This window comes from Saccostrea cucullata, unplaced genomic scaffold (assembly GCF_032062105.1).
Source record: "Saccostrea cucullata isolate Sc308-1 unplaced genomic scaffold, CSIRO_AGI_Scuc_v1 ctg3771, whole genome shotgun sequence".
NCBI lineage: Eukaryota > Metazoa > Mollusca > Bivalvia > Ostreida > Ostreidae > Saccostrea > Saccostrea cuccullata.
This window is the reverse complement of record NW_026932244.1, coordinates 30488-46852: the sequence shown is the minus strand read 5'-3', so window position 1 is coordinate 46852 and position 16365 is coordinate 30488. Positions and strand designations below refer to the sequence as shown.

The following is a 16365-nucleotide window of genomic DNA, read 5'->3' as shown; positions in this document are numbered from 1 at the left end:
ATTTGAGAAAAAAAAAAATTTTGGTTTTGGGAAATTGATTTCGTGGTGAAAGATGTGTTAAGTTGATATTCATTTGAAATTTCACATTTCATGAAGACTTGAGTTAATCCATGGGTCTCTTCATTTCACGTAAACAACGGAAATTAAAAATATTGTTTTCACACTATTCAAAACTCTTTGAAGCATCATAGATTAGGAATTATGACATTTTATGATTTTGATAGTGTAACTACATGTACATGAGTGTTTGCATTTTAATAGGGAATTATTTGGTCAACACATAAAACACAATTAAAAAGAGCAAAATATATTTTAGATTAGATTTATTAAGGATGTTTAGTTATTTTTTTTTCAAAACATATGCATTGATTTTAAGAACTGCTGTATCATGTAAGTCACAGCTTAAAAATTGCTCTGATAGCAACTACATCGACATCTTCTTTAAATTCTTCGATGACATCAAGAAGCTTTTTTACAGTTGCTTTCCTTTCCTTCATTCTCCTCCAAGCGATAAGAATCATAAATATTTGTGTCCGTACGTGATCTTTGTAGCTCATGACTATTTGTTCGACTTTGTTGACATTTAATCCAAGCATAACTCCCATTAAAAGGTAATTAGGCCCTAAAAATCGACTGACCTTCACCAATTCCTGGTTTCTTGGTTTTCTTTTTAGAGTTTCGCCTAAAATGCATTTACAATAAATGTTTGCTTCAGTCTAGAAGTTTAACTGTTTGATATATTTAAATGCACATAAAAATAGTCTAAGAAATATTGAAACAAAGTAGATACATACATGGACTTCGAAAATTTCCATCTACTTCAACATTCTTCTTATAATATTCCTTTTTGAAATATGTATTAAAAGCATCAGTCAACATTCGATCCAACTACAATTTGTTTATATGTTCCATGTCGTAGCATTGCATATAATAGTTAGCGTCATAGAATTAAATAATGTATAAAAAATAAACTCCAATTTTTGATAAGTTTAACTCTAAAAAGACACATTATAAAGATATTCTCCTTAAATATTCTCAAAATCAAGTGTCTTTTGAGATTATAATAAAACAGATTTATAAATACAGATACGTTCTGCACGCGCGGAAAGATCAGTTATGGTGCTATTTTGTAGACTAATTTGAAGTAATATTATTTATTAGAAAGTCATCTTTGCTAAAGTGAGAAAACAAAATCTTACTGAATGGGAAAAAGAATTCCGTTTATTGTCCCTGTTTCTTCTATTTCTATATTTGTTGGCATGTGCAAATATTTCTATACCGTTTTCCTGAGAGAAAAAAAGGGTTATTAATCATATTTAAAAACATAAGTCTGGAACTTTTCATAATTCATCAAAATGCATTGCACAAAACATGTTACGAACCTCCCGCTCCAAGTTATTTTTGCTACCAACCATCGAAACATCAAATGTACATTCAGAAGTAGAACCTATCAATTAAAAAGTTTTGTTTACACGATTCATCTGATTAATATGTAGCAGTGGCTAGTAAATATGCATTAAGCATAATCATATTTTTTCACACTAGTTAATCTCTGAATAGACTTATTTTGATATATGTTATTGATTACTATGTATATGTTGTACAAGTAAGTTTCAATAAAAAAAATCTTACTTCTTAATGGAACATCTTGATATTTCAATGGAGGAATTTCTAATAATAATCGAGATGCGTCTAACGTAAAGCAATCATAACCAGGTTCTCTACATACTAGATTAAGAAAAACGAAAATGAACTGATAAATAGTCATTGTAGAAAGATGTAAACAATGGGATTTTGAAATGATACAAAATAAATATTTATTTGATTACATTTTTTACTTAGAAGTCATTGAAAGAGGTGATTGGCCGCTATCTTCTAATGAATAACTATTTATACATCCTTTCGAAAAAAATGGATATGGTCATGTAGGTAGATGAAATCATTTAGTGTGTCCAAACTAGGTCTAAGAATGCATAAACCTGATATTGAAGTGCAAGGAGTGTATTATATGTCTGTATATAATCTTTTTGTTCCATAGTGTTTTTCAGTCCTTAGAATTAAAGGAATTACGCTTTAAATGCATGTGAATATGTATCTAAAGCACTATAGGGTTATAGAACTTATATTGTTGAATATTGACACGAATTAGCTGTACAAAGGAAGGAGCCTGCGAGTGCATTTGTACAGGCAACGAGTGAAAATATTCACCAATATAAATTCAATGACTCCTTTATTATATAGCTAAAACATCTCCCATCGATTTATATTAATTATTTCAATGACCCTACCAAGTTCTATGATCTACTTATTGGGGTTTTATTGAGCCTGATATGTACTACATTATGATAATTACGTTTTGCGGGAAAATTAATATATCTTACCAGACGATATTTTTTGTTTATTATGGGGCGTTCGATATTGAACGCTCGCATTCGGAATAATTCGGGAATACTTATATATGTAATACAAACCCAGCGTTCCATAAAACGCCAATATATTGAACGCTAAAGTTCTCTAGCCATTTCTTTTTTTATTAAAAGCTATTCATTGGCTATATGATAAAAAGAAATATTCAATGACGCCTAATTATGATCGCTCTGGTCCTTAAAAAAATGATAGATATTTCCTCTGCATTCCCGTATACATGTAACACATTAATTTTACACCATTGTGGCCTCAAGCTAGCCCCAGAAGTCAAGTATCAACAATGTTGATCTATACATATTGAATTTTAAGAGATAAAGTGTTGCTATACTTATAATCAGCAGGCAATGAAACTGAATAGGATGCAGGATTCAGGATATTGGATAGAGGAAACAGGATTCGCGATACAACAATGAGAAGACATCTTATCCTACATGTATCTCACTCGAACCAAAATATTTTTGTCACTTTTTGAGTCCTGTTTTTGCTCTAAAGGTCCTATCCCTATGCATTCTACTGACAGCCTTATTATGATTTAGATATAATCTACGTGACATATATACTGTTTTGATATATCATTATTATTATTATTATTATTATTATTATTATTATTATTATTATTATATATATATATATATATATATATATATATATATATATATATATATATATATATATATATATATATATATATATATACTTAAAAGTAATACAACCATGTTTCTACAATTCTACAAATGATTTGATACTGCATGAATATTCGTAAAAGTGTCAGTTTAAGACAACCCTTCATAGTGAGTGTCTCGTGGAAAGGGGTAGGGGGATTGGCATATCACCTGTATTGGTCATTTTCATTTCCTAGAAAAATAAGCCAATGAATGAAAATTCTTAATCATACATTAGATATCTTATATTAATTGTTAAGTAAGTATCAATTTACTAAATAGAAGAAAATCTAAAACTTCGCTTCATCTGTTCCTGAATGTAATTGTTTCTTGATGCACGAAGCAACATAATTATCAAACTTTGCAAATCTTAAACCCGAAATCAATTATTTTGGAGAAGGTCCAATTATGTCAAAACTTTACTCACAACACACGATGAACAGACAAAGAGAAAGACTGATACCTGTTCGATCAGAAAAGTATGATTAAGGTTTGCTTGCTTCAGCTCTCTCATTTAGGAATTTTACATTTGTTATGATTTCATTGGAATCTAAAAAAGAATTTCATCTTACTTTCAAAGAAATTATCCTTAAATTTTTCATCATTGGATATGAAAGCTTGAGATGCTTGTCGCGTTGAGACTTCATCACCAATCAATCCATCAACTAGGAAGAAAAAAGTACACTTGAACTGCTATAAACACATTGTAGAAAATCAAGATATTTATGAATCATTTCAAAGTTAATGCTTAATTAAAAAATCATTCTCAAAGATGATGGCATGTAGAAACCAATTTCAAAAAGAAATCAAGGATCGGTAACTTAAGTCAAGGTGTTAATGGCACACGTATATGTTAGAAATAAATGCATTCTTCTTTAAGTCTTACTTTTGTTCATTTAACCGCAGGGGCTAAGAGTAAACTTTGATGAATCTTAACCGCGTCTCTAAACATACTTATTGTTATTTTGCTAGTCTGAGTTTTCACAATCCATCATAATGAGGATTTGAACAAAATTCTACTATATGGTATAATGATTAATTATGTTGATATGAATGTTTGAGGGTCAGAAGATGATGGTTGGGGAGGAAGAACACTCTCTTTCTATGTATTTCAATGTCAACCATTGACCCTTTCCTAGACCAAGAGTCATATTTGGAACAAAACTGGTTGCATACTTCATGAAAATGTTCAGAAATCGAAATCTGAGCTGCAAACACATTCTTCCCTAATTTCTGAACATATCCTTGGATACATTTCATGAGGATGTTGACATATTTTAGGGCCAAGACTTTTGATCTTTCTTTTGAGTAAAAAAATAACTAAATGTCATTCCTATATATTCCTATATAAAGATCTCTGTTCCTGAATGTAATTGTTTCTTGATGCAAAAGCAATACAATTATCAAACTTTGCAAATTCTAAACACGTTATCACTCATTTGGGAGAAGATGCAAAATATGTCAAAACTTTACTCACAACACACGATGAACAGACAAAGAGAAAGACTGATGTTCGATCAGAAAAGTATGATTAAGGTTTGCTTGCTTCAGCTCTCTAATTTAGGAATTTTTACATTTTTTATGACTTCATTGGAATCTAAAAAAGAATTCTATCTTACTTTCAACGGAATCATCTTTTAATTTTTCATCATTAGACATGAAAGCTTGAGATGCTTGTCGCGTTGAGACTTCATCACCAATCATTTCGTCATCTAAGAAGAAGAAAATACACTTGAACTGCTAAATACACACTGTAGAAAATCAAGATATTTATAAATTATTTCAACGTTAATACTTAATTAAGGACTCAATCTCACAGATGGTATATAGAAACCGATTTCAAAAAGAAACATAGCATGGGTAACTTAAGACAAGGTGTTAATGGCTCAAGTATATGTCAGAAATGAACACATTCTATCTGATATCTTTCTTTTTTTTATTAAAATACAGGGATTAGGAGTGAGTGATGTTGAATCTAAACTGCGTTTCTAAACATACTTCTTGTCATTTTGCTAGTCTGAGTTTTCAAAATCCATCATAATGACGATTTGAACGAAATTCTACTACTGTAGATCACTTAATTTTCGCGACACCTTATTTTCCCGAGATAGTCATTGACTCTTTAATAGCGAGACAAAATTTTCACGAATTGTCGTCATTGCTCTATATAACCTTAGGGAATTCTATAATACGCGAGAATGAAATTTTCGCGAGTATATCGTCTCGCATAATTACGCGAAAATAAAGTTCTCACGAATAAAAAGTGATTTACAGTATATGATAAAATGATTACTGTATGCTGATGTGAATGTTTGAGGGTCAGAAGATGATGGTAGGAGAGGAAGGACAGTCTCTTTTTATGTATTTCAATGTCAACAATTGACTCTTTCATAGACCAAGAGTCATATTTGGAACAAAACTGGTTGTACACTTCATAAAAATGTTCACAAATCAAAATCTGAGCTGCGAAAACCTTCTTTCCTAATGTCTGAACATATATTTGGATACATTTCATGAAGATGTTGGAACATTGTATGGCCAAGACTTTTGATCCTGTTTGTGAGCTAAAAAATATATCTAAAAGTCATTCCTATACAGTCATATATAATGATCTGTGTTCCTGAATGTAATTGCTACTTGATGATAGAAGCAACACAAGTATCAAATTTTGCAAATCCTAAACACGTTATCACTCATTTGGGAGAAGATGCAAAATATGTCAAAACTTAAGGACAACACACGAAGAACAGACAATGAGACAAACTGATACCTGTTTGATCAGAAAAGTATGATTAAGGTTTGCTTCAGCTCTCTAATTCAGGAATTTTTACATGTGTTAATACTTCATTGGAATCTAAAAAAGAATTTAATCTTACTTTCAAATGAATTATCCTTTAATTCTTCATCATTAGATACGAAAGCTTGAGATGCTTGTCGCATTGAGACTTCATCACCAATCATTCCAACAACTAGAAAGAAGAAAATACACCTGAACTGCTAAATACACATTGTAGAAAATCAAGATATCTATAAATTATCTCAAAGTCTGAACTTAACTAAAGACTCAATCTCACAGATGATGGTATATAGAAACAGATTTCAAAAAGAAATCAAAGATGGGTAACTTAAGTCAAGGCGTTATTGGCTCATGTATATGTCAGAAATAAACACATTCTATCTTAAATCTTTCTTTTTCTTTATTTAACCGCAGGGACAAGGATTGAGCGATGTTGAATCTAAACTGCGTTTCTAAACATACTTTTTGTCATTTTGCTAGTCTGAGTTTTCACAATCCATCATAATGAGGATTTGAACAAAATTCTACTATATGATGAAATGATTACTGTATGCTGATCGCATCTAAACTAAAATCTCTAAACATGTCTTTTTGTCATTTTGCTAGTCTGAGTTTTTTGGAACAATCCATGTTGTTCATAATGAAAATTTCAGAATAAAATTTAACTTCTTTCTAAATGAACATATATGGATACATTAACAAATGAAAATGTTCTTACTTTGTTATGCTGTATTTTGTCATTTTGAGAAAAAAATATGTTCACGTCATATGAATCAATAACTTGAGGAATTGTCATGAAAGAGAATTTGGCTACTTGACGGCTTGTACATACATAGTGAAATGAAGTTTAAAAGCAAATCATCATTAATAATATGTAAAATTCATATGGATTTCATTTAATTAAACACATTGCTAAATTATTTTCACTCTTTCGAAGACAGATCAGTTTATACGTATGATTAAGGTTTGCTTGCTTCACTCTCTAATTTATTTTGTGACAAAAATAATGCAGCAGAACAACAAAAACTGGATATTTCAAAACATAAAATTTGTAAAGATTTTTCATCATTAAACATGAAAGTGCTGCTAGAATGCTTGTTAAGCATGATTTATCACCAAAAATCTCTAAGAAGAAGAAAATACACTTGATACTGTATAAAATTCACACAGGGAACCATCATTTCAAAATTAATGGCTTAATTAAAAATTCATTCTCAAAGTTTTGTGCAAGTGTATAATCATTTTATTGACAGGACAGTGGGATTCTAGCAGCACTTTTTAGGCACAATAGATGTTTTTCAACTATATTATTTATATAGAAATTAGTAAAAAGAAATATCATGGGGTATTGTTGTTAATTAGCTTTTTTATTAAGGAAAATTTCGCTATAAATAGAAGTCACCTGATTCTGAGGCAGTGGTGCATGTCTTTATTTTAGACACTCTTTTATCTGTATTCAGTAGATAATAATAGTTGACGTTTATCAGCGGTTTTGGTAATTTATCAAACTAAATTTTCTTTAAAAAGTCTAAATTTTCCGAGAAATGACTTATATGCTTCCTTAACATACCCGCGATGTGAATGTTTGAGGGTCAGAAGATGACGGTAGGAGAGGAAGAACACTCTCTTTCTATGTATTTCAATGTCAACCATTGACCCTTTCCTAGACCAAGAGTCATATTTGGAACAAAACTGATTGTACACTTCATGAAAATGTTCAGAAATTGAAATCTGAGCTGTTAACACATTCTTTTCTTATGTCTGAACATATCCTTGGATACATTTCATGAGGATGTTTACACTTGAAGGCCAAGAATTCTGATCCTTTTTTTCAGTAGAAAATAATAACTAAAAGTCTTTCTTATATATTCATATATAAAGATCTGTGTTCCTGAATGTAATTGTTTCTTGATGCACGAAGCAACATAATTATCAAACTTTGCAAATCTTAAACCCGAAATCAATTATTTTGGAGAAGGTCCAATTATGTCAAAACTTTACTCACAACACACGATGAACAGACAAAGAGAAAGACTGATACCTGTTCGATCAGAAAAGTATGATTAAGGTTTGCTTGCTTCAGCTCTCTCATTCGGGAATTTTACATTTGTTATGACTTCATTGGATCTAAAAAAGAATTTCATCTTACTTTCAAAGATATTATCCTTAAATTTTTCATCATTGGATATGAAAGCTTGAGATGCTTGTCGCGTTGAGACTTCATCACCAATCAATCCATCAACTAGGAAGAAGAAAATACACTTGAACTGCTATAAACACATTGTAGAAAATCAAGATATTTATGAATCATTTCAAAGTTAATGCTTAATTAAAAAATCATTCTCAAAGATGATGGCATGTAGAAACCAATTTCAAAAAGAAATCAAGGATCGGTAACTTAAGTCAAGGTGTTAATGGCACACGTATATGTTAGAAATAAATGCATTCTTCTTTAAGTCTTACTTTTGTTCATTTAACCGCAGGGGCTAAGAGTAAACTTTGATGAATCTTAACCGCGTCTCTAAACATACTTATTGTTATTTTGCTAGTCTGAGTTTTCACAATCCATCATAATGAGGATTTGAACAAAATTCTACTATATGGTATAATGATTAATTATGTTGATATGAATGTTTGAGGGTCAGAAGATGATGGTTGGGGAGGAAGAACACTCTCTTTCTATGTATTTCAATGTCAACCATTGACCCTTTCCTAGACCAAGAGTCATATTTGGAACAAAACTGGTTGCATACTTCATGAAAATGTTCAGAAATCGAAATCTGAGCAGCAAACACCTTCTTTCCTAATTTCTGAACATATCCTTGGATACATTTCATGAGGATGTTGACACATTGTAGGGCCAAGACTTTTGATCTTTCTTTTGAGTAAAAAAATAACTAAATGTCATTCCTATATATTCCTATATAAAGATCTCTGTTCCTGAATGTAATTGTTTCTTGATGCAAAAGCAATACAATTATCAAACTTTGCAAATTCTAAACACGTTATCACTCATTTGGGAGAAGATGCAAAATATGTCAAAACTTTACTCACAACACACGATGAACAGACAAAGAGAAAGACTGATGTTCGATCAGAAAAGTATGATTAAGGTTTGCTTGCTTCAGCTCTCTAATTTAGGAATTTTTACATTTTTTATGACTTCATTGGAATCTAAAAAAGAATTCTATCTTACTTTCAACGGAATCATCTTTTAATTTTTCATCATTAGACATGAAAGCTTGAGATGCTTGTCGCGTTGAGACTTCATCACCAATCATTTCGTCATCTAAGAAGAAGAAAATACACTTGAACTGCTAAATACACACTGTAGAAAATCAAGATATTTATCAATTATTTCAACGTTAATACTTAATTAAGGACTCAATCTCACAGATGGTATATAGAAACGATTTCAAAAAGAAACATAGCATGGGTAACTTAATACAAGGTGTTAATGGCTCAAGTATATGTCAGAAATGAACACATTCTATCTTAAATCTTTCTTTTTCTTTATTAAAATACAGGGACTAGGAGTGAGTGATGTTGAATCTAAACTGCGTTTCTAAACATACTTCTTGTCATTTTGCTAGTCTGAGTTTTCAAAATCCATCATAAACATTTGACTTCTACTACTGTAGATCATTTTGCTACACCTTATTTTCGCGAGTTTTCAAAATCCTTTAATAGCATAATTTTCACACGACCTTGAATTCTATATATACAAAATTTTCGCTATATATGGTATAATTACGCGATTAAATAAAAGTTCTATAAAAAGTGATTGACAGTATATGAATGATTTGTATGCTGATGTGAATGTTTGAGGGTCAGAAGATGATGGTAGGAGAGAAGGACAGTCTCTTTTTATGTATTTCAATGTCAACAATTGACTCTTTTCATAGACCAAGAGTCATATTTGGAACAAAACTGGTTGTACACTTCACTATGTAATTATAACTATCCGCAGAGAACTTTTCTGTGTTTATAGTGTTTTCATTTGTATAAAAAACGGAGCTGTGTGGTGCGCCTAACTGCACTCCAAACCTCTCATCGGTTGCATTGCAGGACGGGCAACAACTGTTCATCTTAAATTTATATGTGATTTTATTTTTGGGCAGCAGATATTAACATCAGTTTGCCTTTCAACTGGGCGTGAAACAAAATATAAAGTGAATTTTTTTGATAACGTGACTCCGCAATCGCACCCACGGATCACGAAATATGACTACCCTCTGCATTGGTAGCTCACATGTTAGACGTTTTAACCAATTTATTGGGTCCCACAGACCATCTCAGGACATATTTAACATTGAACGCCTTCCCAATGTCATTTTCTTTGGTATCGGCGGAGCTTGAGTGGGAAACCCCAGTCATTTACGAGAATTTAATTACGCAATTCAGCGTCACAAGCCAAAGCATCTCATTGTTCACTTGGGAGGTAACGACCTAGACAATGTAGTGGACTTGGTAGAGCAAACTGTACATGGCTTGGTAGCTTTCTTGACACAAGTAAAAAGACAAAATTGTAATATACCAACAGATATACTATTATCAAATTTTTGCCCATATCAGTGCGTCAGTTTACAACGAAAGTCTAATTCGAGCGAATGCCCTTCTGAAAGAACTTTGTCACAGCGCGAATTTGTTGCGAATAGTTGCTCCAGCTACAGTATGTGTTAGTAGCTCTGACCACAGTATGAAATAGTAGTCTTGGCGACAGTGTGAAATAGTGGCTCTGGCTACAGTATGAAATAGTGGCTCTGGTTACAGTATGAGATATTAGCTCCGGCTACAGAATATATAAATATTGCATGTAGTTGAGTGTAACATTGAAAATTTTCACCCCAAGAAAACCATTGTCAATCGAGGCGCAGCAGAGGTTGACAATGGTTTTCGAAGGTTGAAAATTTTCAATGTTACACTCAACTACATGCAATATTTATTATATTATACTGAATGTTTTATACAAATATATATAACAGTGAACCGTGCGCGCATAAATTCTGTGCAGTCGCTATTATTTAGAATATCAACCGTCGTCAAGCTCTCTTGACTGCTGCTACGCTGGAGGGCGTAGCTTCATTATTCAGCGGTTAAAAGTATTTTTTAGCAAATGTTTCTTGACCAATCAGATTCGACTAATTGACATGAAAGTATAATATTATGAAATAGCAGTTCTGGCTACAGTATGAAATAGTGGCTCAGACTACTGTTAAGCTAGGTAAACTCACCAGTCTACCGGTTAGCTTTGTTTAACTTTAATTTCAACTGTATATAGCTATCATTTAATTTCTATAAAATACTTAGATCTGATTGGTTTAAAAATTCCTTTGATACCTGCATCAATAAAATCTAGAGTTCGTTTGCACTAAGCAGCCGGAACTACTTTGGCAGTCTCTACATTTATATTTCCCGCTTCCAGGCTATTTCTTGAAGGATTTATTAAATACTTTTACTTTATAAATATTTTTCTGAATTTCGAAACCTGTCCGTTACGTTCCTGACTTATCTTCTACTTTCGTTTCTTTTTGAATTATCCCCCTTTGCAAAACAAATCAAATCGTCTGCATAACGACAATACAGTTTTGGGAAAGAAGGAAAGAAATCAGCATACTTTTGTTAAATGTTTGGATTTGAGATATCTGGTATGAACAATAGACTTCTGAAAAAAAAAAAAAACGTTTTTAATGCTACCGAAGAGAGGAAAACCGTTAATCTGTTAAATCCTTGGAAACGAATGATCGAGAAAAACGACACTGCATTCACGAATGAGGACAGATTCTTTTAATCTTAAACAGCCGGCAGCAGACTCTTTCAGGTTTTACAGCATTGACAGGTTGTGATACGTATTTATATGTTCGGTTTGAAATTCAGATGAAAAGATGTGCATATGAAATCCAAAATTTCTGTGACCTAACGTTAGAACTGTACTATAGGATATTTTGAGTAGCTTCCCTTTACATATACGAACTTGGATAACTTGCCGGGGAAAATATACCGATAGGGATAATAACACAATAGGCAAGTTTTTTGTGTTAAAGAACTGTAAATCATTTCAGTGAATGTTGGTAATGACACGACAATATTTGAGAACGTTTCTTCGTTTGAGCCCTTTTGAATTTCAGCAACGTTTACGTTGTAGTGATGTATTCGTGCGCACTGTTTTAGATGCGAAAATTTAATAGATTAGGTGAAAGAAAGTTTCATTTTATTAATTTAAAATCATAATTAAATGATAAGAAATGAATGTAATATTTTTCTTTGATCGATGTATCAAAGAAAATTTTGGACGGAAAACATTTTCATCAATTGATGAAGTTTTCCGTCCAAATTTTTCTTTGATACATCGATCAAAGTAAAAAATATTACATTCATTTCTTAAATCACTACAAAGGTAGTGAAGCCCATTTATACAGGATTGTTTGCACACATTATTATAATTCTTTAATTTTACAGGATGGTGTCCAACCCTAAACGACGACGTACACTTAGAAATAACAATGCCACACCTGCTGCACCACAACAGTATAGCCAGTCTGTTGAAGAGCGTGAACTGGTGGAGATACGAGGGCCGGCAAAAATTAGGCGGACTGTACTATTATTTACTCTTAAAGACGTCATATAGTTAGGAAATTTCACAGAAATATGTATCTTAAAGATTTCAATACATGTAGGCAAAATTGCTGTATTTAAAAAAAATATTGCTACTGAATTTATCGGAATGTTGATATCACTGATGGGGAGATACGGAGCACGACAAAAAATTTGAAGCAAAAGCATGCGGAATCCAAAATTTAACTCATTAATTTTCTATATTGCGCGATATTTTTCAACAATTTTCTCAAATGTATCTTTAAATTGTTCTATTATTGAGTATTTAGATTTCCATAATATTTGAAGAACTAACAGAAATATAGTAATTTTTCTCTGATGCGATTCCCGTGAAAACGATTGTGAAAATGACGTTTCCTGAATTGACGGCGCACCACACTTTTGTTAAATTATGTGTAATGCTCGAGATATCGCCAACATTGATCCAAAAACATGTAGTAAACTAGGGTTTTCTTAACATTCGTCCACAAATAGCAAATTGAAATTTTAGACCGTTAGACCTCTGTAAAAAGGCTATACGGGAGGACGGGAAGAAGATTATGGACGAAAACTTTATACGGCCTGTAAAGAACGTTCTTGAGAGTCACCAATATCACACCATACCTCATAAATACCTGCAGTTTTTGGTTTTAAAACAATAACGAATATTCTCTACTTGTTTAAAAGATTTTAAGGTTAATAAGGAATGGTGTTTGAATGTTGAGTGGGTAAGGTAACTCAAACTGTACAGGTACCAGACCTGGGGTATTGGTAATGTGTAATGGTAATGCATTGTAATCATTACATTTTTTCAAAGTAATAGGATGTAATGTGTAATGGATCCATCTTTCAATTACAAGTAATTGTAATGTAATGCATTACTTTAAAAAAAGGTCAGTAATGACCAATTACTTTTCAATTACATTTCAATTACTTTTTGTATATTAGTCTCTTTTTATTTTTGAGTGAGAAACAAATGAATATTACTGAGAGGTAATTTTTTTTGTTAATAATGTTAGAGTCCTAAAATTAAAATACTATATCTTACAATCTTTTTTTAATTAAATGGTAATTGATAGACAAAGTAAATAATTCTTTGAATTAAAAGCTTCTTGACAAGAGAATTGTAAAATCAATTGAAGAGAACCAGCGAAAAATATTTAAAAAATTCATCAGTTATATACATGTATAGTGAGACTACCAGTTAAATTAAGATACAAAATATATTTTTATCCTTTTTCCCTTTTCATTCTGTTAAAATGGAGTTGGTAAACTTGATACAAGATCAGTATGATTTTATTGTAGACACAAAGGAAAACTAAGGCCAAACTGATATATTGACCATGATCATTAATTTTTGGTAGCTTAAGGACTCAAAATTAAAATCCTATAACTAGGTACTTGTAATTATCACCTTTGGTTATGTTTAATTTATAGCTTCGTTAATTATATATGTACTTGTTTAGCTAGTTAGAAGTGCTAATGAATCCATAAAGTTTTAATACTTGTTTTACAATTATAGCATTATCTGTTAATTAAATATTAGTTTACATATAACATATACCGGTAGTAAGAAATGTTGAATAAATCATTTATTAAAAAACAACAACAGAGAAACTAACATTAGATATTGAACAAAACTACAACATTATTGAACGTGTTCTGATAACTTTCTTTTTCAACTGTAGATTGGATTCAGGTAAACTACATGAACATGATACATGAATGCAAAATCCAAACACTGCTCTGAATTATATATATCTGAGGGAAAGCATATTAATCGAGCAAAAAGTGTGAAATTTAATTTAAAGGTATAAATTGTGTGGTCATACTTTTTATGTTTTTTCTCTTATAAAATGTAATGTGTAATGTAATTCATTACTTTAACAATGTAATTGTTATTTAATTAATTACTTTTCTGAATGAGAGTAATGGTAATTGTAATTGTAATGATAAAAATTCCAAAGTAATTGTAACTAAATGCATTACATTTCAAAGTAATTGACCCCAGGTCTGACAGGTACTCTTGGGAAAATGTTGCAAAAATGAAAGCTCAATAATATATATTTTTTTATAATGCCTGTGACGTCCAGGATTTTGCTGCTTCGTGACTTAATGATATGTCCTGAGAAATCACATATGAGTGATATGAAACAAGGGGAGGTAATAACTGATACACAGATCTAGCAGCCATGATGTTTGTTTACTCGTGGTAAGATCGAGCTACTGTTTAAAGTTAAAGAAACATTTATTAAATCTGGAATTTCTCATGAATCCCAAGGTCTGGAAATGAGGAGATTGCATGGATACAGATGATTCAGCTGGTTGTCATGGGGGTGTTTCCCCAAACCAAACCAGGTTATTAAGAAATAATTTGCGTTCCTTTTTGGAAATCAACCAATGAGAGACTAGAATTCAAACAAAATTAAATTACCCGGTATAAATTTTTCAATTCTTGATAGGTTTAGAAATTTTATGCAGTTTTTTTTTTTTAAACAATAGGCGTCTGTCCTGTTATTAAAAAATAAAAACGTGTACTTCCGATCTAAAAGAGAAAAAAAGCAAGAGATACATTTAAAGACCAGTATATGTAGGCACCGTCTGTGAAGGAATAAATTAAAGAAAATTAATTTTTGCATGCATTTCATTTGATTGAACATAATAAGTAAGAAAGTGCAATCATTTCACACAATTATTTAAGCTTGTTTTTTGTGACCTTGTCCTTAAATTTTGCAAAGGATAAAAATAGATAATGACAAGGATCTATTTTTACAAGAAAATCCCCCGAGTTCCTGATCTGCTTTCGGTTTAATATTTTTGTAATAAAAATATCAAGAATGTATTATCTTTGTAAGCAAATGTACGATGTTACATTTTTATCGGAATATTGTCTCACTTCCTCTTTCCATTTCAATTGTACGATATATCTGTTTCATATTATAAAAATCACGTACCTTTTGTACCTGTGTCTAGCCACTTCGGAGTGGCCATATTGATTATAGCTAGAACCAGACACCTGGCTGTCTCCGTAAATCCTCGACCAGCCAGATAAGAGTTGATTCCGAAAAAAACACACAAACTGAAATTTTCACCTATTTGTAGTCAATACAATTTGTAGCTATGCGGCGGTTTCCTAACTCTGATCTTCGATCCCGATGATTTTGAAACTAAATAAAACCCGATGAGTAACGAATGAAGTTTATGCAGGGGCGTAGCAACCGGGGGGCCAGGGGGGGGGGGGGGGGCAGGCCCCCCACTTTTTTTCCCAACCTTACTTATGCTATAAGAAATGTTAATTGAAAGCCTGGTTGGCCCCCCCACTTGTAGACTTTTAGTGGTGTACCGAAAATGTAATATAAGAATTGGTACTAAAAGTAATTGACACTGAGAAAAAGTTTACCTCTACCCCCCAACCCCCCACAACCCCTCCCCACCAAATCGGTTTTTCGTCTTTGGTACCTTTTTTTTTTTTTTTTTTTTGCTTGTCAACTTTTTCAGGTAAGTAAAAAAAAAATTTCTCTGACTGCCCCCTTTCAAAAACGATGCTACGCCACTGTTATGCTAAGTTATAAGGTCAAATGTCTTCATTTAGAGAATACAGTACTTTCACCTAAAAGCAAACAAAAACACGTGAAAAAAGGATGAGTAAAACAGTAAATTATAACTGTATTCATATAAGATAACAATATCCACAAGTTAAATAAACAGTCATTTATGCAACAAAAGCGAAAACCTGTTTTTAAAATCTCGGATCAAAACCAAAATAGCATGAATTTTAAGCTTGAATTTCTTCTTTTTTGTGCCATGTCGTCAAAGTTCAGATTTACTCAGTGTATATCTGTTGATAGCTGCAGATCTGTAGCGTTTTGGTTTTATATATTTGTC

General features: G+C 31.7%; 1 protein-coding gene across 5 annotated transcripts; it reads right to left on the bottom strand.

The window, feature by feature from the left end:
• Window positions 1–378: 378 nt before the first annotated feature.
• On the bottom strand, window positions 379–15544 carry LOC134234720 (uncharacterized). 5 transcript variants are annotated; one of them, XM_062716772.1, is made up of 11 exons: window positions 15435–15544; window positions 9083–9175; window positions 8036–8128; window positions 5966–6058; window positions 4709–4801; window positions 3662–3754; window positions 1633–1728; window positions 1383–1447; window positions 1200–1286; window positions 795–843; window positions 379–682 (listed from the first exon to the last, which is right to left on the bottom strand). In XM_062716772.1, the coding sequence occupies exons 1-11, from the start codon at window positions 15469–15471 to the stop codon at window positions 396–398; spliced, it is 1086 nt and encodes a 361-aa protein (XP_062572756.1). In that variant the 5' UTR covers window positions 15472–15544; the 3' UTR covers window positions 379–395. The 5 variants fall into 5 exon arrangements, with proteins under 5 accessions (XP_062572756.1, XP_062572759.1, XP_062572757.1 ...); XM_062716775.1 differs by lacking the exon at window positions 4709–4801; XM_062716773.1 differs by lacking the exon at window positions 5966–6058.
• Between the last annotated feature and the right edge of the window lie 821 nt (window positions 15545–16365).